At 42.1% G+C, this 26,978-nt stretch overlaps 1 protein-coding gene across 4 annotated transcripts in view; it reads left to right on the forward strand.

Annotated features, from left to right (window-relative positions):
- The window catches only part of CEP192 (centrosomal protein 192), a 73,926-nt gene that overhangs the window by 35,374 nt on the left and 11,574 nt on the right, over window positions 1-26,978 (forward strand). For all 4 annotated transcript variants that reach the window (XM_070361837.1, XM_005892370.3, XM_070361839.1 and 1 more), the window contains 19 exons: window positions 4,105-4,230; window positions 4,422-4,565; window positions 4,666-4,729; window positions 5,148-5,287; window positions 5,385-5,477; window positions 5,924-6,042; window positions 6,674-6,850; window positions 8,110-8,200; window positions 8,348-8,524; window positions 10,933-11,193; window positions 11,425-11,540; window positions 13,070-13,179; window positions 15,917-16,067; window positions 18,356-18,531; window positions 19,056-19,179; window positions 20,537-20,642; window positions 21,047-21,251; window positions 22,215-22,294; window positions 23,126-23,221. In XM_070361837.1, coding sequence (XP_070217938.1) covers window positions 4,105-4,230; window positions 4,422-4,565; window positions 4,666-4,729; window positions 5,148-5,287; window positions 5,385-5,477; window positions 5,924-6,042; window positions 6,674-6,850; window positions 8,110-8,200; window positions 8,348-8,524; window positions 10,933-11,193; window positions 11,425-11,540; window positions 13,070-13,179; window positions 15,917-16,067; window positions 18,356-18,531; window positions 19,056-19,179; window positions 20,537-20,642; window positions 21,047-21,251; window positions 22,215-22,294; window positions 23,126-23,221 — 2,556 coding nt within the window. The remainder of the gene's footprint in view (window positions 1-4,104; window positions 4,231-4,421; window positions 4,566-4,665; window positions 4,730-5,147; window positions 5,288-5,384; window positions 5,478-5,923; window positions 6,043-6,673; window positions 6,851-8,109; window positions 8,201-8,347; window positions 8,525-10,932; window positions 11,194-11,424; window positions 11,541-13,069; window positions 13,180-15,916; window positions 16,068-18,355; window positions 18,532-19,055; window positions 19,180-20,536; window positions 20,643-21,046; window positions 21,252-22,214; window positions 22,295-23,125; window positions 23,222-26,978) is intronic.

Consider the following 26,978-nt stretch of genomic DNA (forward strand, 5'->3'; position numbering starts at 1 on the left):
ATTTCTGTTGTTTTATAGAAGCACAGGTATACTTGGTAAGAAGTGTGTAAACAAAGTACAACATTAAACCCAGTTTTCCGGCTGGTTTCCATTCTGTAGTTTGATGTGTGGAGATAAAGCACCACATTCAGATTCTTTCCTCCAGTTTTTTTTCCATACCTGAAAACGTTCCTATTCTACAATCTCCCCTTTTCTGGAAGTGAAAGAAATTAGGTCTAGCCCAGTTGGGACAATGAAGTGCCTTCTGGATAGGAGGCTCCTTAGAACAGTGGCTCTTTACCCTGGACATTGAAATAACTGGGGGTTTTAGGTGCACCCCAATACCTGGTCCCACCCACATCAGCTAATCAGAATCATGGGAGGGGGAGGACGTGGCCAAGTAGCAGTGATTTCTAAACCTCACCGGATGATTACAGACTGTAGCATTAGTTAACACGTGTGGCTGCACATGCAGTGTCTTATTGGTTGTGAGTAGAATCAGAACTAGCACCCTGAACACGATTTGGGAACCAGCGAGGGGGTGGGCTGGGTGCAGAGCAGGATGAGCAGAACATACTTCCCGGTGATAGAGACTGAAGGGCCTGCGGTGGAACCTGACGTGAGTTTAGCCACCCTCACTGGGTCTCTGAACTGCTCCCACTGCACCCATTTTATTCTTTGACTCAGAGAAGCTCTAACTGTGCTTCTGTTTCAAGGTGAGGTATGGGTGGGATTCCCCGAGGAGACTGATGAGGACCTTGTGGGCCTCCTTTCTTGCATGCACATGCTTTTCTTTGTCCTCCCTGGGGCTGTGCTTACTGCCTGGGCTTAGCAGTTTACTTGTCCATGGTGTGGAGAAGGAAGTAGAGTTTGTGGAAGTTCTGTTATTACAACTCTTAGTGATCTTTATATTATGCTTAAGTGGCATTGTATGAATTTTTCAATCAGCTGTGCCATGCTTGTTCCAGGGTAGGGACTCTCAGCTTTGGCACCATTGCCATGTCTGACTGGGTGGTGGTTATGTGGTGGAGGCTGTCATGTACAGTGTGGGGATCTTAGCAGAGCCCTGGTCTCTGCTCACTGGGTGTCAGTAGCATCTGCTTTCCCTCAGTTGTGATGACTTTACCAAATTACCCCTATTTGAGACAGTGTCATTGACTTTCTGTGTTTCAGTACATTCCACTGACCAGGCTTTTGAACCTGTCCTTAAACAGACTACATTTTTAAAAATTTTTATTTAAAAAACTTTATTTTTTATTGAAGGATAATTGCTTTACAGAATTTTGTTGTTTTCTATCGAATCTCAACATGAATCAGCCATAGGTATACATAAATCCCTTCCCTTTTGAACCTCCCTCCCATCTCCCTCCTCACCTCATCCCTCTAGGTTGATACAGAGCTCCTGTTTGAGTTTCCTGAGCCACAGCAAATTCCTGTTGGCTATCTATTTTACGTATGGTAATGTGAGTTTCCATGTTACTCTTTCCATACATCTTACCCTCTCGTCCCCTCTCCACATGTCCATAAGTCTGTTCTCCATCTGTTTCTCTATTGCTGCCCTGTAAATAAATTCTTCAGTACCGTTTTTCTAGATTCCATATATATGTGTTAGGATACGATATTTATCTTTCTTTTACTTACTTCACTCTGTATAATAGGTTCTAGTTTCATCCACCTCATCAGAACTGAGTCAAATGTGTTCCTTTTTATGGCTGAGTATTATTCCATTGTGTATATGTACCACTTCTTTATCCTTTCATCTGTCGATGGACATCTAGGTTGCTTCCATGTTCTAGCTATTATAAATAGTGCTGCAATGAACAATGATATACATGTGTCCTTTTAAGTTTTGGTTTCCTCAGGGTATATGCCTGGGAGTGGGATTGCTGAGTCATATGGTGGTTTTATTCCTAGCTTTTTAAGGAATCTTCATACCATCTTCCATTAGTGGCTGTATCAATTTACATTCCCACCAACAGTTCAAGAGCTTTTCTCCACACCCTCTCCAGCATTTAGTGTTGGTAGACGTTTTGATGATGGCCATTCTGACCAGTGTGAGGTGATATCTCACTGTAGTTTTGATTTGCATTTCTCTATTAATGAGTGATGTTGAGCATCTTTTCATGTGTTTGTTAGCCATCTGTATGTCTTCTTTGGAGAAATGCCCGTTTAGGTCTTTTTCCCACTTTTTGATTGGGTTGTTTGTTTTTCTGGTATTGAGTTGCATGAGTTGCTTGTATATTTTGGAAATTAATCCTTTGTCAGTTGTTTCATTTACTATTATTTTCTCGCATTCTGAGGGTTGTCTCTTCACCTTGATTAAAGTTTCCTTTGCTGTGCAAAAGCTTTTAAGTTTCATTAGGTCCCACTTGTTTACTTTTGTTTTTATTTCCATTACTCTAGGATGTGGGTCATAGAGGATCTTGCTTTGATTTATGTCACTGAGTGTTCTGCCTATGTTTTTATGTAAGAGTTTTAAATTCTGGTTTTACATTCAGGCTACATTTTTGTAGCAGAAACAAAAACTAAGTAGTATTTGAGGCTGTCATGTTTTGACAGGCTCGTGTAAGTCACACTTAGTGGCGTGGTCTGCTCCTTGGAGTCACATGACTCACTTGAAGAAACAGTGATGGCTGTGTCCCAGCCCTAGAGACTGCGATTTCACTGGTCTGGGGTGTCATTTGAGCTCTGAGTCCAGCGCACAGACAAGCCTGGGGACTTCAGTGTAAGGGGTGGTTCAGCCTTAGCCCAGTGGAGCAGAGCCTTCCAGGAGGAGTAGTTGGACCTGAAGGTGCAGGAGGATATGATGGGGGAGCAATGTCCCCACGAGAGATGGTTCAGGGACTTCACACAGAGGCTGCATCTGTGAGACTGCTCAGTAACCTTCCTGACTTGTTAGAGGCTGTCCCAGGTGGCTGTAGCGAACATGACATTTTATGTGTACGTGCTTTTATTCTGGCTCTTTGTGGCCGCTTGCTGACATGTGTTCCCTGAGGAAACATGTGAGTGCCTGTTGTTGCTGACGTGCTGTCATTAGATTGTGAACTGTTTGCTTCCTTCGTGGATGTAAAGTTCCAGTTTTGACTCCTGTTTGTGTTGACTGTGGTGTTGAGCGTCGTTTCTTATGTCTGTTAGCTGTCCTGGCCTCCTCTTCTCTGAACTGCCTATTCATATTTCTTGCCCATTTTTATTTATTTTTGAATGTCTTTATAAATTTTTGTAGATGTTCTTTGTATTCTGGAGTATAAATCCCTGCCAGTAGTTATGCTTTGTGATTATTTTCTCCCATTTCTTGGTTCTTCAACACTATGGACTTTATCCCCCGTTTCGTTGTGCTGAAATTTTCAGTATAACCTAGTTAGCCAAGAACCTATCTCCCACACATAAAACAAGGCTTGATTTTTGTTTCCCCCAGAAAAGTAACCCTTGGAAAATTGCTTCAAATTCACTTCTTGAGGGTCAGGGTTAGCTTTCCTGTGACCATGTGAATGGATGTCTGTGTGGAATGCTCAATAAAGTCACTTGATAGAACTAGTTTTTAAAAAAAGTGGGGGAGACTGAGAAATTGAAGCAGATCCAGGGATTATTCCTGGTGCTTTGTAAATGTTGGATGTTATATATTTACCTTTTAGATTCCACTCTTAAGAAGCAGTGTGGTTAAGTGGTCAGGTTAGAGGTCTGGAGTATCACATGCAGAATCAGCCAGGGCAGCCTCCTGTGTTCTGTGAAGGAGGACTTCTCTTGGAACCGTGTCCAGTGATGGCATCGCTCAGAGATTTGAGGAGTGCCGTGGGTTCAGTGTGGATGCACATGGAGACTTGGCTTTGTGGGCACGTGAAGGCAGCACTACATCCATGGTAGTGAAGAGCCTAAGGGCTTGACTAGCAGTCTTCTCAAAGCAGCCTCAGCTTACCTGTAACTTTGTTCTGTGTAGTATATTTGGGTACATGGACTACATTAAAAAAATTTTTTTTTTGGTAGAAAATAGCAATTGTAAAGTAGCCCTTGGAATTTCAGGTAAGCTTACTGTTAACACTGACTATTTGTGGCTAGAAGGGCAGTGATATAAACTGTCATATTTAGTAATATATTGTTTCTATAAATCCCTTTTCCCCCCATAATTAGGTAGAAACAGAAAAGAAAGGTGTTCTTGATTTTGGCGACTTGACTTACGGAAGCTGGAAAGCTCTACCTCTAAAACTGGTGAACAAGACACATGCCAACATCCCCATCAGACTCATTATCAGTGCTGTAAGTACGCTGCTCATGAGGGATCTTTCACAGAGTTTCGTGGACAAGTGTTGTAGGTACAGCTGGTAGCATCCTTGGCTGACTTCTGTCAAGAATGTCAGTGTTTTTGTTAAGGCTCTGTGAACAGATGTAGCCTCCCACCAGCACGACACCATTGGCTCTGCTGAAGTAGCCCCTCCCGTTTCTGACAGAATGCTGTGGCCTGGCGCTGCTTCACCTTTTCCAAGGAGCCCATCCACGCAGCTCTGAGAGCATTGCCTTATGCCCATGCAATCGCGCAGCTGGCTGCCCCATCAGTGATCAACCACATGATGCCTGCCAGTGACGACGGACAGGTAACTGGGAGGTGGAGGGACTGGTTTAGAATTAAGAAGGAAGTCAAGTTCCAAACTACTTTTCTTTCACTATATATGCAAAAGTTTTTTTATTTTACAGGATCCAGAATTTCTGGTAATTTGGGTTCTTTTCCATAGTCCAAAGAAACAGATCACTTCTTCAGGTATCATGTTTACGTTTTATGGTATTTGCTTTACTCTGTAGTTAAATAAACTAGCAAGTTGAGGCTTATTTCTTCCATCAGTGAATGTGTCAGATGTTCCCTGTAATTTGTCAGTATTTTATGATGTTTTAAAATTGGGCAGACAGCATGCTATTTTGGGTCAAACCCATCCAAATATGGGTAACCTAAGCATGTACCACTGAAGACCTTTTGGGATCTTTTCTCTTAACTGATGTTATCTCATCTGTCAGATATTTTCTTCCTTTTTCTCCTCCACTCATTTCCGTTTCTTTCTGAGTTCATTAAAAAGTCATTTCACTTAAGATTTTTTTGTACCCCCAAGGGCATAGTGTTGGACCATGTGTGGCATTTAGGATTAAATAACTGTTGTCTGAACTAAAAGAATGACCTTTTATAGAGATTCTAGACTCAGCAGAAGAATTTTTGGCAAGAGTCGATATAGAAGTTGATAGTCCAAACCCGACACCAGTCATTAAAAGCATCAGTCTTCGAGCAAGAACAGGAATTGCCCGCATCCATGCCCCAAAAGACCTCCAGGTACCCTGGGCTCCTCCCTTTGCTGTTATCATATGTCCACGTTGATTCCATGCTAAGTATGATATTTAAAAAATGCCTGCTTTATTCCGTCCCCTAGACTCTGCACTTGTTTGCCAGTGTGGCTTCCTCAGCAAGGCAGTACTTACCTCTGAAAAATGCTGGGAATATTGATGTCCACCTGGATATCAAGGTAAGAATTTGCATTGGAGATGGTAGCTTATTCTCTTGGACTGAGATGATCAGTGACCCCCTCGGGTTCTGAAGGTTGCTGTCTGCCAACCTTGTCTGGGGCTGGGGAGGTGGCGGGATCAGGAGGAAGAATCAGAGCTAGTGTTGCCCGAGCATAAGGCAGATGACAAAGAACTTCAGCTGGGGTGCTTCACATTGTACCACAAGAACTAAGCCCCAGATTAGTTCCCTGAAGACATGTTACGCTGTAGCTGGTGGGGTGGAGGACAGGATCCACGTGTGTAGATGTCACTTATGATATGTTTGGGTGTGTGAGGGGGTGTTCGCAGTCAGGAAGTAAGGATGGGCGGGGCTCTGGTGGACAAGGAGGAGGGAAGATGTATGGTCATCAGTGGGAGACAAGGGCATGGATGCGTGAAACCTGTGACTTATTACATCAACATTTAGATCCCAGATCAAGGAAGTCACTTTTCAGTGGACCCAGAGAAACTATTCCTTAAACCTGGAGAAGAGCATGAAGTTATAGTTTCATTTTCTCCAAAGGATCCCGTGGGCTGTGAGGAAAGGTAATGTAAAGCTGTTCACCATGGCGAGTTTGTGCTCTAGTCTGTGGCTAGGAGGACAGAGAACATGCTTCACTTCCTGTGGCAGACAGCATAGCTCTTTCCTTTTGCCACAGACCTTCTTTCTCTTCACTGAAAATCTTGTAAACCAACTGACTAGAAATCACTATTTTCAAATATATTTGAAAGTATTACCGTGTTTCTCACTAACCTCTCCTCTCCAAGGACACCATCCGTTGACCTTGTCAGTTGTTAGAGATATTTCCCCACTCCTCCTCCAAATCCTGAGTGAACATCACCATACACTGGTCAGAGCATCCTTGTCTCCGGCTTGTGAACTTGCCTGGTACATATAGCTTAGCCCAGCCCCCTCCTGCCTGGGTAGAATCTCCACCCAGAGGCTTTCCTCAGCCCTACCCGGATTCCTCGCCTGTGAACTCCTTTCCTCTGCACTCAGGCACGTGCCTGTCTCCTTCCCCACTGGCTTCCTCCTCTGGGACATCAGCTCTGAGGAAGGGCGTGCATTGTGTCCTCAGCATCCAGCTCAGGCTCTTGGATAAAGGAAGCGGGTAGGACAGTAGTTGCTGAAAGAATTGAGTTCTGAACACTGAACTTAGATGGTTTTCTTTGCTAGGATCTTGAAAATATTCGTGCAGCCATTTGGCCCTCAGTATGAAGTGATGTTAAAAGGTGAAATAGTTTCTTCGGGAAATAGGCCTCTGGCACCTGAATCTCTCACCTCAGATATTCCTTCGATTTTATCCAACAAGCAGTTTCTGGCCTGGGGAGGTGTCCCCCTCGGTAGAACACAGTGAGTATGCACAGCAGCTGTCATCACCGACTGCTATTCTTCGCTGTCTCCATGACGACCATGTTCACGTTCTTAGAACTGAAATAAAACTATCATATTCAGTATTCATCCTACCATGAATTCATATCATTTTTCATGTTCTTAAAATACAAGCCAAAAAAATTAGGTTTCAGTTTTCTTAAGCTCTTTGGTGAATTCTCTGCTGATGACCAAACTTAGGCAGCTACAAGTATCTTGGTTCCTTCTCTGGAAAGCACTGGGGGCCAGTGGGAAGAAGGAACAGCGACGTTGCCTCTTAGAGGCCTTTACGGTCCAGCTGGTGAAGGGTGGTTTTCCGTGGGCAGCTCTAGTGAAAGCACTCTCAGCTAGACTCCTGCATTGTCCTGCATGGCCCTGGGTTTTAGGACCGTCCTCCCCAGCGGCTCCTGTGCCCATGCAGCCAGTCCATCTCTGAACATTGCACTTGGTTTTAATTGGCTTTGTTTTCATGAAAAAAATTTTTTTCTGCAAGTCTTTTCCAGGCAGAGTACCTGTGGAAGGCTTTTCTTGGGTGTGCTAATAACCAAAGGTCTTTGATTTTACTCTGAGGTTAATTAAACTCAGCATTTCCTTTTTAATACAAGGTACACAAGGCATAGACCACAGCTTAGATAATTTAACTGTTAATTTTCAAAATTTGTGTAAAATAGAGGTTTATTCACATATTTTCTCTTCTCCAGTGAAGAGAGAATGCATGTATTTGCAGAGGCTGGAGGATTTTCATATTGCCAGCCAGCTGCAGTGCTACTTGCATTGTAAGTTTTTTAAAAGTTAGGTTAATTGCAGTATGCTGTTTAAAAGACTACTTTATGCAGATGAACCTTTTAAAGTAAAAAATCTGTACAACGTGCTTAGGACCCTTGTTTGCATGCAAGGTAGGTTTTGGAGCTAAGCATGGTCTTGACTAAATGAAATAGTTCATCTGTATTTTCTGATGACTATTGTGTAAAACAGATAATTCCTACACATAGAGTGTGGATAATAAGGACAGCTAAGGAGCTGTAACAGGAGAGATGAAACTGAAAGTCCTCTCCAATGTGGTGAGTCTTGAGTGCACATTCTCAGAAATGCGGAGTTCCAGGACTGTGGACCGCCACTCACGTGGCTTAGGCAGTCCGTCTGCCTCAATGCATTGCAGTCGGTTTTAACTGGTTTTGCTTTTATGATTGTAGCAGCATCCATGGAAGAAAACCACATTTTAAATGTGCCATTGTTTCTAGGCTTCAGAAACTAGCTTTAAGAAACAATTCTGCGTCTACAGCCCAGCATTTACGCCTGCTTGTCAGAGGACAAGACCAGGACTGCTTTCAGGTTTGTGGAGTACACGGCTCTGTTCTGTGTCACATCCTTTTATGTTCAGGCTGTCTTGCGTTGTTCGTCCTTGAAGAGTCTGTGTTACTGGCATGTTTTGTTTGTGCTGCTGCTCTGTCTTATGCAGAGGTTGTTTTTGAATTGTAGCTGCAGCACACTTTTGGCTCAGAAGAGCGATTGACCAGTAACTGTGAGGTCAGGATTCGTCCAAAAGAAGACATTTATATCTCCGTGTTATTTGCACCTACTCGCCTGTCTTGTATGTTGGCCAAACTCGAAATTAAACAACTTGGAGTTCGATCACAACCAGGTGTTAAGTTCACGGTAAGATAATTCTAACTGCTATTTTTTCTCCCATGGAGTTTATGATGTAACTATTGGTTAAATATTGGTAAATAATATGTACTCTTTTTTAAGTCAAAATATGTGATTGGTTACCTAGATTTACAGACAGATTAGAGAGTAATTATATACCTTGTAGAATTGTCCATTTTAAAAGCAGCCACCATAGTAATCCTGTAAAATAGGTCTTGTCTATTTCATTTCAATTTGAACTTCTCAGGAACCCATTGTTTGGTTAAGTCCAGATTGAACTATTTTAAGTTGTTGATTTTTCAAGTAACATTTCTTCTTTCAGTTCAGCAGGGTGTCTCCTGACATTACTTGTTAGACTCTGTTCTGTACACTAGGGATACACAGACAGGACTTTTCTGTGTTGTTTCTTCCCAGCATAATTTCAGAAGATTTCAAGTCATTTCTTTAGCTAGATTCAGGGCGTTAAGAGAGAAAAGTGATAAACCCTGGAGGGGAGGAAAGAGGAACAAGGGAGTCGGATGAAATCTAAGCTCTGTGAAAGCAGCTCAGAACTGAGCAGCTACTTGGCAGTGGAGCTGGGACTGCAAAGCTGGTCTTTGCCCTGGTGTCACAGAGGAAATGTGGAAAAGTCACAAGATTAACACCACCTAAAGGTTTTTTTTAAAAAGAATAGATACTTTTGGCAAATCTAACTATATTGGATGCTGGAGGTGGACACATGCTCTGTGGAGTTCTTCATGTGGCCTCATGAGCTGTGATGTGCTGAACAGCCTGCAGAGTGGTGGTTCTCAGCCACCAGGGCACACTTGGTGGTTTCTGGAGACATTTGTGGTTTTCACAGTTAGACTTTTGGTACCTGATGAGTGGAGGCCAGGGGTGTGGCCAGACACTCCCACAGTGCACAGGGCACCCCACATCAGATGGCCCAGCCCAGGGACCACTGTGCCAAGGTTGAGGAGTCTGCTCTAGTTGGGTTTTTAGTTTAGTTTAGTTTTGGCTGTGTAGGCTTGAGGGATCTTAGTTCCCTCAGTGATCGAACCCGGTCCCCCAGCAGTGGCAGCACAGAGTCCTAACCACGGGACCACCAGGGAAGTCCCTGAGAAGCCTGCTCTAGAGCAGATTTCTGGTTGAATCTTTGGGTCTGTGAGCATTACTCAGATTTCATTTTATTTAATCTTTCTTCATCTTTTAACCTTTTAGTCAATAGTCATTTGTGACTTCTTAGACTTTGAAAATACAGGAAGAATACTCATATTGAGTGTTTTCAAAAGCTGATTCTCCTTGTTGTTTTCTAGCTTCTTATGTAAGATTTACTGGCAAGTTTCTATGGGAAAAGAAAAATTAGAAATATTTTTGGCTCTTGGAACCAACAGAGCTCACCGTGGATGAGGTGGACTTTGCAGGAGTTCAGATCTGAAGCCCTTTAAATGCTGTTAATTTTTACTACAAGGCAGGCAATACTGAGTTTTCATCAGCCTGAGTTTAATTTTTCAAAATGTTATTGTATTTAATACATAACAACTTGAAATAAGCTACTGATGTTTTCAAGTTTGCAAAGGATTCTTTGGAATTTATTTTAATAATAAGGAATGAAAGAGCATATTTAATGGAGTGCATTTAAAGAGTTTGAAAAGTTTGTATCCTTGCAGGGTACCTGTTTCCTGCACTCCTCTTTATAGAGTCTGTTCTGTGACTCCTGTTTCCTGGTGGTGCTACACCCCTGGGAGCCCCATGGCTCAGAGTGCTTGGTCTACCCTGGAGCCTCCACTCTGCACCCCCATGGCCAGGCTGGTTGTCCCCTGAGGCCCATTTGAGTTCTGGCTTCTCTTTGGCACACTCCTGATTCTGCTGGACCAAAAGTTAATAAGAGTATATGCTCATAGATTTTTCTCCCCCCAAAACTTTTCATGTTGGAAATTTAAAATTACTGGAAATGTGAAAGAATTACTTGGCAAACATTCACATACACTTTCCCTTAGATTCTGCACTTAACATTGTGCTGTATTTCTTCTATCACATATTTAACCATCTTATCAATTTATCTTTTTTATGCATTTCAAGATAAATTTAAATATCAGTGTCTTTCATGCTGAACACTTCTTAAGCAAGCATATCAATACTAATCTTATTTTTCCTTTGTCATCTAAGCTTGGTTTCTGTAACAGTGAGAAATAATTATTCTTGGCATATGGGAAGGTAAATAATTTTGCACCTCTTTGGTTTGTTTTTCTCTTAAAGCAGAGTCTTTACTATAGATAAGGGCTTGATTGGCAGTGAGGTAACTATTAGCCAAAGTACACAAAGATGAATAATTTTAATTTCAGTAAATCCGTCTCATTGTCTTCTCTGACTATAATTTGATCTTCTGTTTTCTGCTTACATAAAAATAATTCTAGATGTTTGTATTCTGTTTTTAGATACCTTTGTCTGGATATGGAGGCACAAGTAACCTCATTTTGGAAGATGTTAAAAAATTATCTGACAGTTACATGGTAACAGTGAATGACTTAGTGCCTGGCCAGGAAAGTAGAATTGTTATTTCTGTCCGTAACACTGGCTCTCGAGCAGCTTTTGTTAAAGCTGTAGGTTTTAAGGATTCTCAGAAAAAAGTTTTGCTGGATCCTAAAGTATTAAGGATTTTTCCAGACAAATTTGTGCTGAAGGAAAGAACACAGGAAGTAAGTATGAAAGTATCTGCACTAAAAATACGAGCTCATTTTTAGGTTAAAGTAAAAATTATATATTTTATGGCTAAAGCTAACACCTTTTTGAAAGGAATATAGGATCTTATCTGATCTTGGAGGTGCTGTTTATGTGCATCAGTGTCTGCAGCCACTGTTTGTGTTCCTGTGACATTTATTCAGAGTGAAATATTTAATATTCACTCCTGATTTTTTTCTTGGCATCAGGATGTTACTATAATATATAATCCATCAGACAGAGAAAGCAGTTGTAAAACCACCACAGAACTGTCAACTATATACTTTTTTGGTGGAGATGAAATTTCACGTCAGCAGTATCGAAGGTGGGTTACTTACCTTACACCATGACGGGGAGCATTCATGGAAGTATTGAAGGCTTAACACTGGTTGGGATTTGTAATTTATGGAAGATGTTTTACTACTTATTAGTGAACTGGCAGATGAACAGTTTTGGTAAAATTTGTGTGACCGATAAGCTACCTGTAGGAGAGATACAGGTAGAAATAGCTCGTCTCCAGGTTTCCTTGCACTGAGTGTCCTTTTCTAAACATATATAGTGGCTTCTGCTCCTTTGTTCAGATAGGACCTTGGACTTCATCCTTGGACCATCTTGGTAATGATGGCAGATCAGTTTCTGAAAAGATTTAAAAACTACTGGAAGAAAGTATATTGTGTAAACACACCTGACGTGGAACATTTCTGAGAGTGTTGAGAATTATTTGAATGGATCAAGCTGTATTTTAGACATTGTAGGGTGTTTAATTACTTAAAACTTGTGCTTCTAAAAAAATTTAGTACACCAATTTAAATGTAGTTTTATATGCTGGCATGTTGTCAAATTTATATTTAGGTCTAAGTATGATTTAGACTTACTTATGAGTTGAAATCAGAGTTCTTATGTCACAAAATCTTTTTCCTTGCCTAAAGCTGAGTATGCGTTGAGTGGATGGAGGTCATGCCAATTCATGGTTCACGGGAAGTTACTGCCTCCCGGGAGGGTGGTGTGTGTGGGGGCCAGTCTCGCTTTCTTCCAGTGTGTTGTGTTGTGCTGTGTTTTCTGCTGATACACAGTTCAGGAAACTGTACTGTCAGTCTGTGGAGGACTATTAGAATGTTTAAACAAGCATTTAGTATTGAGTTAGTACGTAATAATAACACAGACCAAATGTGAAGGGTTCAACTTGGAATGTGGTTTTGTCTCTCAGTTGAGTATTTTAGATATAGAAACTGACATTTGGAGAAATTAGATCACAGTTTTTTTGTTTTTTCCCTTTCTCCCTATTGAAGTATAGAAATCAGTGTACTGCTCTATAAATCCTTTTTGCCATTAATTTATGGTAATGAGATTTCTTTTGTTTGTGAACTCAGTTTTGTAGAGAAATTCACTTTTCAGTTCTGTCACCTCAAAAGTCTCTAGAACAAGTCAGACAGACTGACAGAATTACATGGCAATTTAAATGTTTTCTTTTGATGCATTATTTGTATCATATTCTTGGTGTGTTTTTTCCTGAGACAAATTTCTAACTGACCAAATTATCACAAATATTATAAATGCATGACTTGAAAAGAATCTAATTTTTCTTCTTTCTGCTCTTCTGTCAGAGAGTTGTTGTTTTAATGTGTTTACCTGAAAATGATGATGTATATATGCCACCATGTATAGCTTTTAAGGGAATGTCCAAAACAAGTTTTCAGTTTAAAATTACGTATATTGTGAACTAAGGCATAATATCTATTTTTCTAATGCACCATGATGTCAGTGGGATTTGCCAGTCATTGCCAGATGCATGGATAAAATCTAATGAAGGTTTTTTGTCTGTAAAACGCCTTTGAATAAAATCTCTACTGACAGAGCTGTGCTGCACATGCCGGAGGTGAGAGAGCGGATCCTGCCCAGTCTGAGTGTGCTGCACAGCATCGACTTTGCAGAAGCATTTCAGGACGAGCTGCTTGTAACTGAAGGTGGGAATTTTCGTGTATTTTATTTTATTTTAAATTTATTTTCTTATTTGGCTATGTTGGGTCTTAGTTGCAGTGTGTATGATCTTTTGTTGCAGTGTACGGGTTCTCTAGTTATGGCTCCAGGGCATGCGGGCTTAGTTGCTCTACAGCATGTGGAATCTTCATTTCCTAACCAGGGATCGAACCTGCATCCCCTGCATTGCAAGGTGGATTCTTAACCATCAGACCATCGGGGGAGTCCCTCAATATATTTTAGATCTTCTGGGTCCAGTGATATGATATAAGGAAGAAGTGTGTTGGTTTAGGTGTGATGTCAGGCTGAATTAGTCACAGCTCTGCTGTATGACTTCGGACAGATTACATCACTGAAATTCAGTTTCCTTAGCTATAAAATGAGAGGAATAATATTTGTATTGTCTGCACAGAGTTCTTGTGAACTCTTGTGAGTTCAGATAAGAGAGCTTTGCCTTGTAAATGTTAGATATTAATATGTTATTGCACTTAGTGTTTGGGTGGACTTGTGGGCAGAGAATGGTCATGATTAAACTCAAGTTATTACTGCTTAAGGTTTCATGATTTCACACTTATGCTCATTTTGAGATTTCTCTGCTCTTGTGCTGGGTGTGCAGTTTTTGGAGGATGTGATTGTGGTTGAGTGACTCTAATCTAGATATTTAGACCTGTTTGAGCTGAACAGTTCAAGTGTTTAGTGGTATTTATTCCTCATACAAAATATAAGAAAGGAGACATGTAAATTATGTAAAAATACATGTACAGATTTTCATCACAGTGTTCATTATAGGAAGAAGTTAGAAGTAACCTAAATGTCCAAGAATAGAGGATTGTTTAATCTTGCAAAAGAATATTTTTAAGCCATTCTGACAATATGATTCTATATTAAGTGACATGAAAAGCTCCTCATTTATTAAGAAAAACGTTATTTTTAAATTTTGCATGTAAGATCTCCATATGGTAAAAATAATATTTTATTTATAGTTAAGTGGGTAAAATTGCAGGAGTATACACACCAAAATACTAAGAATGGTTATAATCTGGTGGTAGAATTTCAGGCAGTATTGTCTTTTCCCCCAACTTCTATTTTCTAGTTTTTTAATGATAACACTTTATCATACTCTTTCTGAAGTGGGAAATGATAAGGAAAAAGGGTATTTATTCCTGTGTAGAGGTGACAGAGAGTAGTGTATGACCTTTCGGGCAGATTGGGAGTCTAGATATCTGCTTCAAGGGTGGGTTAGTTACAAAGAGTGGAAAGATTGAAAACAGCTGGAAAGAGTCTCAGATTTGGAGCTGAACCTCACTTCATAGCCCCACCTCTGCCAAGTCGGCTCCTCCAAGCTTCACCTTGCGTGTCCCTCCTCAGAGGAAGGAAGAAGCCATGTGGCAGGGCTAATCTGACTGTGCCCTGGACGCCATGGTGTAGCAGTAGTGAGTCCCGATGAGAACAGGGTCACGTGTACAGCTCTCGGCTCAGCCACAGGACTGATTGGGTGGACTTGGTGGGTGGGGAGTACAGGGCATGGTTACAGGGGTGGAACATGCATGCAGCCTGGCCTCTGGGGTCTAAAAGACCAAGGAGGACAGGTGGAGAAGTGCGGCAGGAAAGTTCTAACAGACCCTTTGTAGGGCTCAGGGGCCTGAAGAAGGGTGCCCTGCTGAGAGAGCAGGGAGGGGTTGTGAGGAAGAGAGGATGTGCACCATGGTGCCTGGGGAGGTGTGTTCTGGCAGAGGGAGCTGGTGTGCAAGCATTTGGAAGGGGATGTGTTAAAGGTCATGCTGACAAGCCCAGCCAAGCGCTCAGGTAACCTGCTGAGCCCCCCTGCATTGGGGCTGAGTGGGGGCTTCAGGTGGGTGGGTTCTCAGGCACCAGGCTGTACCCCAGGGTGTACTGGCCTCCTGGAGGTGCTGTGCGCGCTGCCCAGGTGGAGGGGGAAGGCAGCCCAATTGGTTTTGTGTTAATTGGTATAGTGGATCCCCATGAGAATGTTGCAGTTGAACTTTTTACATGATTATTTTGAAAAACATTTGTTTGAGCATATTACTGTGACAAGCATTCATAGTGGTCTTTTGCAAAATGTGTAATGATTGTGGCAAATAATTTCACAATTAAGCTTTTATAGTCAAGATATCTTAATATAAATCTCAATTTATACTTCTGTGTTCTTTCTGAAGTTTCATTTTAAAAATATATAATTCTTAATATTTAATTTCTATGTAAAATTCAGGCATGTTCTCTGAAAATTTCTCATTATGTGTGCATTCATTCAGGCGGGTTTATCTCTAGATAAACTGTCTGATCAGTCTAAATACATGCAGTTACCGCCTGGTTTCTGGATTTGCTGAGGTTAAGTGTCTGTGAGGTGGTCTCTCAGATCCATGCTTCAGATGCTGCATTCTGGAGTTGAGGTGATGCTGCCTCTGAGCACTGCAGAAACCTAGCAGGGTAATTTATGTCAGGGGTCAGGACGCTTGTTGTTATGTTACAGTAGGGGAAGACTGCAGTTCAGGGTGGGAAAGGAAGTGACCACAGTTCACCGCTAAGCACTGGTGCCGCTGTCACTCAAGTCCAGGGCAGAACCTGGGCTGCAAGTCATTGATGCTGATCTGTAGGGTCAAAATCGGAATGTCACCTGACCCCAACTAAGAAAGTACAAGAATATATGTAAATGGTGTGATTGTGTGAAGATTCATGTATTTCACACATTATTTTCTGTTTCAGTGTATGACCTTCCCCAGCAGCCCAATGATGTCCAGCTCTTTTATGGAAACATGCGTAAAATCATACTTTCAGTAATTGGAGAATTTAGAGATTCCATTTCCAGCAGAGAATTTCTTCCACCTTCTGCCAAACCTAGCTTGGAATTCAAAAGGTAAAACTAACAAAACATCTTTCGCCAGATTTCAAGATTATTTAATTCATAGTAGAGCTGATCCTTTCCCTTATACTTTGTGCTTTTTGTCTTGAAATGTTTATTTCAGCTTTATTTTTAAATTGAAATAATTCCAAACTTACAGAAAAGTTTAAAAATAGTATAGAGAACTTCCATACGCTGTCTGTACAGAAATTCCTGGTTGATGACATTTTATTATTTTCCATTATGTATAAGTGGCTTTCTCTGAACAAGGTATTTAGGAGTGAGTAGCAGGCATGATGACCAGTCAGCCCTGAATTTGCTGCAAATTAACCCCCTCATAGCCATGGCAGACCTGTCAAGGTTAGGATACTGACGTGATCCAGGACCACCATCTGGTCCGTGGATTCCCCATGTACCTGCCAGTTCCCCAGTGGTGCCCTGTGTAGCTAAGGCAAACAACAGAAAGGACACTGCCTCTTTCCACTTCCTCTTTGGTCAAGAATCTGAGATTACATGTGTGTTTGGTTATCTTGTCCCTTTATTCCCTTTCAATAAAGAGAGTTCTTTGGTCTTCTTTTCACGCCTGAGAAAACACAGGGTTGTTTAGCAAGTAAGATCTACAGAGTCAAAGGCGTTATCCAGAGTGAATCTTTGGTGCTGACTTGGGATGAAACAAGGAGAACCTGGGACTGCCCACGGTCCCCTTGGCAGTATCAGCTCTCCCCTCTAGCTTAGGTTTAACACCACATCCATAAGTTCTGGATTGATATGTGACACAGGAGGGAACTATTTTGATCATGAAAAGTATCTCATACTTTGATAATTATGTAACCTGTGTGAAGCTTTTCAAACAGCTGTGCCACATAAATTAGTAAGTTTCATATTTCTTTACCACGGACAATGGGAGACAGACCAGGTGCTGCCTGTGTCAGGCCTATTGTAGGTAAGGACCTGAGTCCATTTGCTATGGGATCTGGCGTTTGCAAGATGACAGGTGATTTGACCAAGCCATCTTTCTTTATTTCTCCTGGGCTTTCCTGGTAAAAGGGGAAAAGTAGGCTATTGGCCAGGGACCTTGCTTTTCTTACAGAGTGCAGGCCAATTACTTAATGAAATAGTCTTTAATTTCAGTGTCAACTTCAGGACACGCAGAGTGATGCTATTTGTTTCTCAGCGTAGTGTCTCTGGTGCTGAGCAGTGCTGGTTGTCCCATTACTGGGAAGATTCTTGCCAAGTTTCTTTACTGTAAGGTTAGTTAATAAATATCTTGAAGGAGTGTTGGAGTAAGTGACTTAAAAATGGTAGATGATCTTGTACCTTGCCAGACTTAGTGTGCCCAGTGAGGATGGATGGCTTCCTGACCCATGTTATATTCCTATCTCGGCTGCTGACTGGCGATTTTCTGATCTCACCTTTCTTTCTCCATTCTGCAGTTATCTTTCCATTCTGAGGAAGGAGTGTCCTTTTCCCTCTTATTCACGTGCTTCAGGGTGGACTTAGATTCAGGACCAGTCCCCTTGTCACTATTTGGTTCCCTGAGCTGCTCCCTGGTCCTGTGCCCATAGCACCTGTGGGCACCTCCTTATCCACAGACTCATCCTTCACTTCCTCTACAACCTGGAAACCTGCGTTGTGCCTGGATGCGGGCAGCAATGTGCTCATAGTTGTTAGTATTATTAGCATTGTGAAGCCAGTTATCATTATTCACTTAAAGATACACGAAGAGTTTTGTTGTTTTTCTTAAATTCTTAATATTGGGCATTTTTGTAGTAAATCTTATAAGATACTTCAGATTGCATGCAGAAGTTAAAGCAGGGAAGAAATTGTTGTGTATTCTAATTAAAGATTAGTAATATTTAACCTGGCTTCCCTGGTGACTCAGTGGTAAAGAATCTGCCTGCCAATTCAGGAGACCCCAGAGATGGGGGTTTGATCCCTAGGTCTGGAAGATTCTCTGGAGAAGGAAAGAGCAGCCCACTCCAGTATTCTTGCCTGGGAAGTCCAACTGACAGAGGAGCCTGGTGGTCTACAGTTACAGTCCATGGCATTGCAAAAAGTTGGACATGACAGAGTGACTAAGCACTTACACACACGCAATATTTAACCTATACTGTACTTTATGTTTTATACATTACTTTAAGAATACCCAATGGTAAGGATTTTTATTTGCTGAAAAATATACAGTATATAATGCACTTGTAGTTTTATCTGTTTTCAGATTTATGGGTAATTAATACAAAAATATGACACAATCTGCTTTTTATCGTTTTTAATCTCCTCTCTCTCTCTCTCTCTCTCTCTAGTGAATCTGGCAGTTGTGGGGCACATGGTGGTAACATTTCTTTGGATGTTTTGCCAGTGAAGGGTCCTCAGGGTTCTCCCCTTCTTTCACAAGCTGTTCCCCCACCTCAGGATAACTCGGCCTCAGAGGAAGTGTGGGCTGTCCACCCTGAGCACCTGGTCTTGGTTGCTCCTTCATGTGAGTGTGTCCCCAACGCCAGGACAAAAATCTGTCTGGGGCCCTGGCTGTCCCTGCTCTGTGCACACAGCTCTTGTAGGGAAGACCAGAATATTGTCCTAACGTGAGGCCACGGATCCCAGGCCAAGCTCCCATGAACAGACTCTTCCTCCTGCCACCCCTCCCCCCCACCCTGAGAATTCAATTGACACTTGGCCTCTTACCCTTAGCATTGGTACCGTTGGTCCAGAGGAGGAAGAAGTTCTAGTACCTATGTCTGTGCCCAAGATAACACAAGGGTAACAATTTCCAGGTTTCGTTTTTTGTCTTTGCTCAGTATTGATCTTATTCAGTATCTTTGTAGTTCCCAAGATTGAATGAAGATCTTGCTTTACCAGGAATTTGAAATTTCTGTCAGGGGCAGTTGAGAAAGCAAAATAAGTTGGTATTATAGTATATTTATGTAGGATTTGTTTTTGCTATTTATTAATCTTGGTCTTTATTATTAATGCTAAATGTGAGTAATGTTTTATCTGCTGTCATAGGTGATATGGCAAAAACTGGACGTTTCCAGATTTTAAATAATTCTATTAGGTTGCTGAAATTTGAGCTGTACTGGCCAGCACACTGCCTTACAGTGACTCCACAACATGGGTTTATCGCACCTGAGTAAGTATGACCTTGTCCACTGGATGTTATTCACATGCTTCATAGGCCATTTAAACTTAGTAGGATTTTGCCGTGTGCTGACTCTACAGAGCACCATGCGTGGTTCTGTGGGAACACACTGAGTTCAAGACTTATACCTCTTAGCGGTGGGGCCTGTCCACAGCCAGTTATAGTATCAACCTAAGAGGGTCAAGAGCTGAGTGAGATGGGAGAGAATTCCTAGAGTGGAATCTCCTGACACAGCTATGCCTCCAGAGTTACAGCATGGGATACATCTGTGCCTGGGGTGAGGGTGGTGGTCCCCAAAGCCCAGTGGTCCTGGCTTGTCACCTTGGGCCTGGCACCTTACTCTGCTGGTTTTGTCTAAGGACATTTTACAGACATGGCTTCCTGACTTCTGCTGTGTCTGAGCTATAGTCTAGCTTACTGTTTTCCACAAAGGATTAAACAGAAGTCTTTGGGGGTCAAGTGGTGATGAGCAGCTGCCCTGTCTGTGCAGCATGGTTATTGGTGGGGTAAGCCTCAGCTCTCCACTTCCTGGGAACAGTCCCAACTGGCACAAAACACACACACCTGAAAGTTGCTTCACATTTGGCAATAGCAGCTTTGCATGAGAGCAACTTGGAATCTGTTTTCTTTGCTTTTGCAAAATGATGGCGTATGGACTTAAAGAGAGTTTATTTGACCAAGACTGGGTTGAGGTAAGGTTAGGGACACTCCAGAGAAAGCCTGGAACCAAATCAGTCAGTTAAATACTTACTTGTTAATGGGTGAAAAACTGGAGGTGACAGGGCAGGTTGTCCACAGCAACTTGTGCATGGCCCTTCGTGTCGTGCTATTAGCTCGGCTATATTGGATGTGGGTATAGATCTCTCTTGTAACTGGTAGTGTCTCTTAAGTGACAGATCTGGTCACACTCCACATTTCAGTCTTTGTCATCCCATAGCTCTTGAGCACAGTGAGCACAGAAACCTGACCCATGGCGGGAGCGAAGAAGCACTCTTCTCCCCACCCGCATTCCAGTTACTCTCTGTGACAGTGACAGCTCAGAGTATTCATGGTAGTGGTCTTTCTCTAAAAATATTTAGTTTGAATTACTGTATGGACGCATTTCTGTGGTGTGGTCCATTTTCACATGAGCTTTGCCCTCAGGTTCTTGGCTTTACACCACTCAGCTTTTTGTCAGTCACCAAGTTGGGACTGAGGTAAAATCAGATGCACATGGGAGCTCACCGCTGTTCTCTGCTCTTTCTGAACAGTGGGGAAACTCGTGGTGGTCATTGATGGTGCAGTGTTACTTTATTGCTGTTACGGTCTACACTATTCTTGGTTCTCAGTATTCAATTCTTCTTTTAAGGAGTAAGATGCAAATTCTTGTGAGTCCCAATTCCTCCTTATCCACAAAACATTCAATGTTCCCGTGGAGCGGCTTGATCTATATACACTGTGACAATGGACAGAAGGTACTTAAAAAAAAATTTTTTTTTAATCAATATTTTTTTTGCAGTTTAAATGTTATAATCCTGTTGATGGCACTTACATTTCAGAAATCAAATTGAGGTCCTTTCAGCCCAAACAGCTTATGTAACTAGAGCACTTAGTACAGATTTTTCCACCAGTGAGCTGAGTAAGTTTCCTGGTGCAGCAGTGGGGAGTAGGGCCTGGAAGCCACCATTAACTTGAAAGTTCTGCTTTGAAAAAGAGGGGAGTAGGGAAAAAAGATCAAGTCAATAGCTACTTTGGGATCTGAATAGACTTTACTTTCTAAATTCATCAGTGTTTCAGTTGTTTGGCATTACTTTTGTCTACCATGATTAAAAAATAGGAATTAAAAAAAAAACATTAACTTCACTTTGTCTCATTTCAGAAAATTGTGAAGGTTCAAATTCGAGAAGACTTGACCCAAGAAGAACTTTTCACTCATTTGACCTCCGGCCCACTTGGAATCCTTTCCCAAGAAACTGAGCATGTAGTTAATCTGGTAAAACCAGCAGCAAAACCACCTTCCACAAAAGTTGAGCTAAGAAACAAGACAGTTACTTTTCCTCCAACAGAACCTGGTGAGACCTCAGGTATTGTATCACAAGGTTACGTCTTCAAATGTTGATAGGTGGGATCTAACAGCTCCTAGTTAACCGTAGTTCGAGACAGTGTTAACTTCAGGAGAAAATCAGCAGTTCTCGGAAATTGCTTCAGTGACAAATTATTTCAGCTCAATTCAAGGAAGCTAAAACTAGGCCTTCAGTTCAGTTCAGTTCAGTTGCTCAGTCGTGTCCAACTCTTTGCAGCCCCATGAATCGCAGCATACCAGGCCTCCCTGTCCATCACCAACTCCCAGAGTTTACCCAAACTCACGTCCATTGAGTCGATGATGCCATCCAGCCATCTCATCCTCTGTCGTCCCCTTCTCCTCCTGCCCCCAATCCCTCCCAGGCCTTTAGTAACTCTGTCTGTTCCAGGAGGCTTAGACTGTTTGTCAGAGCCATCCTTTCCCAACTCTCACTAGATCTTTGACCAGAGCTGCTGCTAAGTTAGTGGCCAGAGAGGAGAGGAAGGTGATGGAGCCAGGCCTCATCCCTTAGGCTGTGACTGCAGGTTCTGGGCCTGTCCTGCCTGCTCCACCTCCACCCCAACCCGGCCCTCCATCCAGGGCCTGAGAATAGTGAAGTGCTATGTGAAGCTCCTCCAAGCTTCCTCAGGGGCCTGGAATGGTGCTCTGTGCTTCCTCAGTACCTGATGAAGAACATGCTTTAGACCCTCGGTAACTTTTCCCTTTGGTTAAATACAAGATAGGGCATCTGTCAAATAGGACTTAAAAAATAATGTCGAAATACAAGACAGAGCATCTGAACCTAGAAAGTTAGGTTCACCTAACAGAACGGTTAGAGAATAGTGTGCTTGTTGGACTCAAAGGGATCTGATTGTATTTCTTCTCTGTGGTAAGGTAATCACAGTATTTATCACATATTATCATAGGGATCTGCTTGTTTACTTACCCCTCAAACAGTTTGAGTTGTGAAATGTGTTCCTTATAGGAAATTACCTAGAACTGGAGAATCATGGTGACACGGAAGTGAGGTGGCACCTATCATCTTTAGCTCCACCTTATGTCAAGGTCAGTGATAATTACCTCGAATACTCATTTTAATGTTTATGTAGGATGTTTAAAAATCTGGATTAGGACCATAAATTGAGATTACTGGGTTTTTGTTAATCTGCTTCATTTACTTGATTATTTCTGTCAGTGGAACTAACCTGCCCAGTCTTGTTCACATGGTGGTTTTAAGAGTCAGGCTAGAGAATGTAATGTGAAAATATCTGCTTGCTCTGTTTAGTGCTGTCTCCTGCAGTGCAGTTTTTTATCTGAAATAATTTTATTCTGAAAAATATATACAGATTTTATCCCAGACGTTTCTTTCTCCTGGTTCTGAGTGCTGCTGTGTGTTGGAGGCAGGGCTGAACTTTACTTGCCAGGGAGTCTTAGCCTGTGTGCCCACATGTGGTGTCTGCCAGTGGGCACCGCACAAGCTGTGTGCATCGTCACATGTTGTCACATGTGATACGGCCTTTCTGCTCTCTTCTTGGTGTGACCATCAAGGTTCTGAGCCATAATGTTAACATGATGTGTGCAAAAGATAGTGCTGGGCCCTCTGACAGGAAATGAAGTGCTGATATTGCGTGGGGGTGTTGGAACGCACACTCAGCAAGGTTCTTAAGGAAGCAGCAGTCCTCCAACAAGGGAGCAGCCTCCTGTAGAGCACTGCGGCTGGGGGTGGGAGGAGGGTCTGTGTCCAGTGAGGCCTGGTGTTAGCGGAGCCTGGGTGCTCCCGGTCTCCAGGAAACGGGTTTGTCCTCGATGCCTGTGAAGGCAGTGGTGTCACTGTGGAACCTGATCTGTTGACTTTTTGTTTTTTTAAATTTGATTGTTTAAATGGTGTCTTTGTAGGGAGTTGATGAGAGTGGAGATGTTTTTAGAGCTACCTATGCAGCATTCAGATGTTCTCCTATTTCTGGTGTACTGGAAGGCCATAGTGTCCAAAAGGTGAGTTCTGACATCTTTTCACAGCTGTCTGGTGGGAACATAGTGTCAACTGGCCAGGAGTGCCTCATTTCCACCCAGAAGAGTTCACTCCACCTGGATGGTGCTGCTCATAGCCAGGCTCCTGCGAAAGTGGCAGCAGCACACTGTGCTCCTGCAGCAGGACGTCTTGCTAGGTAACAACACCATGGTTGGTGTGTGATTGGTGCTCACTCATTCTGGTGTGAGCTTGTCACCTGGCTAGCCTGTGCTGGGAACATACTTCCAGGGGACTGATCCAGACAGTGGTTTTGTCAACCAGCCAGTCAAAAAGCTCTACCAGTGCTGATCTTGCACTCTAAAATAACTTTTTTTTAAAGGATTTGTACTATTTTAACATTGTATTTCTATTTCTTTTATTTGGATTATGATATAATATTATGTAAGTTATAGGTGCGTAATATAATGCCTCTTGAGAAATTTGTATGCAGGTCAGGAAGCAACAGTTAGAACTGGACATGGAACAACAGACTGGTTCCAAATAGGAAAGGGAGTATGTCAAGGCTGTATATTGTCACCCTGTTTATTTAACTTATATGCAGAGTACATCATGAGAAACGCTGGGCTGGAAGAAATACAAGCTGGAATCAAGATTGCCGGGAGAAATATCAATAACCTCAGATATGCAGATGACACCACCCTTATGGCAGAAAGTGAAGAGGAACTCAAAAGCCTCTTGATGAAGGTGAAAGTGGAGAGTGAAAAAGTTGGCTTAAAGCTCAACATTCAGAAAACGAAGATCATGGCATCCGGTCCCATCACTTCATGGGAAATAGATGGGGAAACAGTGGAAACAGTGTCAGACTTTATTTTTCTGGGCTCCAAAATCACTGCAGATGGTGACTGCAGCCATGAAATTAAAAGACGCTTACTCCTTGGAAGGAAAGTTATGACCAATCTAGATAGCATCTTCAAAAGCAGAGACATTACTTTGCCAACAAAGGTCCGTCTAGTCAAGGCTATGGTTTTTCCTGTGGTCATGTATGGATGTGAGAGTTGGACTGTGAAGAAGGCTGAATGCCGAAGAATTGATGCTTTTGAACTGTGGTGTTGGAGAAGACTCTTGAGAGTCCCTTGGACTGCAAGGAGATCCAACCAGTCCATTCTGAAGGAGATCAGCCCTGGGATTTCTTTGGAAGGAATGATGCTAAAGCTGAAATTCCAGTACTTTGGCCACCTCATGTGAAGAGTTGACTCATTGGAAAAGACTCTGATGCTGGGAGGGATTGGGGGCAAGAGGAGAAGGGGACGACAGAGGATGAGATGGCTGGATGGCATCACTGACTCGATGGACATGAGTCTGAGTGAACTCCGGGAGTTGGTGATGGACAGGGATGCCTGGCATGCTGCGATTCATGGGGTCGAAAAGAGTCAGACATGACTGAGTGACTGATCTGATCTGATTTTTAAAGATAATAATCCATTTGTAATTTTTATACAGTATTGGCTATATTCCTCATGTTGTATAATACATCCTCTTATCAATACCTTATTTTATGCCTAAATAGTTAGTACCTCTTAATCCTCTACTCCTATATTGCCCCTCCTCCATCCCCACCAGTGACTGCTAGTTTGTTCCATACATCTGTGAGTCTGCTTATTTTTTACTTGTATTTCTTAGAGTCTGTATATATAAGTGATATCATATAGTATTTGTCTTTCTCTCTCTGACTTTTTTCACTGGGCACAGTGCCCCCCAAATCCACCCATGTTGCTGCAAATGGCATGGTTTTATTCTTTTTCCTAATATTATATTGTGTGTGTGTACATGTACACACATACCATACCTTCTTTATACATTCATTTGTTGATGGACACTTAGGTTGCTTTCATATCTGCTACTGCTGCTAAGTCACTTCAGTCGTGTCCGACTCTGTGTGACCCCATAGACAACAGCCCACTGAACCACCTGGGAAGCCCTGCTGGGTCATATAGTAGTTCAGTTTTGTTTTTTGAGAAACTTCTGCACTGTTTTCCACAGTGGCTGCCCCAACTTACATTCCCACCAACAGTGTACAAGGGTTCTGTTTTCTCCACATTCTCGCCAACATTTGTTATTTGTATTCTTCTTGGTGATGGCCATCCTGACAGTTGTGAGGTGATAGCTCTTTGTGGTTTTGATTTTCATTTCCCTGGTGGTTTGCAATGTTGTGCATGTTTTCACGTACCTGTTGGCCATTTGCATTTCCTCTTTGGACAAATGTGTATTTAGTTCTTCTCCTCATTTTTTAATTGGCCTGATTTTTTGTCTGTGAGCTATTTATATATGTTGGATATTAACTCCTTACTGGTCATATCATTTGCAAATATTTTCCTCTATTCAGCAGGTTGTCATTTCATTTTGTTGATTGTTTCCTTTGCTGTGTAAAAGCTTAGGAGTTTAGTTAGGTCCCATTTGTTTATTTTTGCTTTTATTTCCTTTACTTTAGGAGACAGATTAAAAAAAAAATACTGCTACAATCAATGTCAGAGAGTCTTCTGCCTGTGTCTAGGAGTTTTATGGTTTCTGGTCTTTAATCCATTTTGAGTTTGTTTTTTATATGATGTTAGAGAATGTCCCAATTGTATTCTTTTCCATGTATTAATAGCTGTCCAGTTTTCCCAGAACGACTTATTGAAGAGACTTTTTTCCTCCATTTTATATTCTTACCTCTCTTGTTGCAGAGTAATTGGCCATAAATGGGGGTTTATTTCTGGTCTCTTTGTCCTATTCCTGAATGTGAAAGAGGAGAGTGAAAAAGTTGGCTTAAAGCTCAACATTCAGAAAACTAAGATCATGGCATCCTGTCCCATCACTTCATGGCAGATAGATGGGGAAACAGTGGAAACAGTGGCAGACTTTATTTTTCTGGGCTCCAAAATCACTGCAGATGGTGAATGCAGCCATGAAATTAAAAGACGCTTCCTCCTTGGAAGGAAAGTTACTACCAACCTACACAGCATATTAAAAAGCACAGACATTACCTTGCCAACAAAGGTCCATCTCGTCAAGGCTATGGTTTTTCCAGTGGTCATGTATGGATGTGAGAGTTGGACTGTAAAGAAAGCTGAGCGCCGAAGAATTGATGCTTTTGAACTGTGGTGTTGGAGAAGACTCTTGAGAGTCCCTTGGACTGCAAGGAGATCCAACCAGTCCATTCTGAAGGAGATCAGCCCTGGGATTTCTTTGGAAGGAACGATGCTAAAGCTGAAACTCCAATACTTTGGCCACCTGAGGTGAAGAGCTGACTCATTTGAAAAGACCCTAATGCTGGGAAAGTTGAGGGCAGGAGGAGAAGGGGACGACAGAGGATGAGATAGTTGGATGGCATCATCGACCCGAAGGACGTGGGTTTGGGTGGACTCTGGGAGTCAGTGATGGACAGGGAGGCCTGGCGTGCTGCGGTTCATGGGGTCGCAAAGAGTCAGACATGACTGAGCAACTGAACTGAACTGTCCTGTTCCATTGATCTATGTATCTGTTTTGAAACCAGTACCATGCTATTTTGATTACTGTAGCTTTGTAGTATAGTGAATTCTACCAAACATTTAAAGAAGAGTTAGCACCTATCCTTATAAAACTGTTCCAAAATATACAGAGGAAGAAACACTTTCTAACTCATGCTATGAGGCCACCATCACTCTGTTACCAAACCAGGCAAAGATAATCACACACAAAAAGCAAAAATTACAGACCAGTATCTCTGAATGTAGGTGTAAAAACTGTCAAAAAAAAAAAACA

The sequence above is a fragment of the Bos mutus genome, chromosome 24 (genome assembly GCF_027580195.1).
Source record: "Bos mutus isolate GX-2022 chromosome 24, NWIPB_WYAK_1.1, whole genome shotgun sequence".
Lineage (NCBI taxonomy): Eukaryota > Metazoa > Chordata > Mammalia > Artiodactyla > Bovidae > Bos > Bos mutus.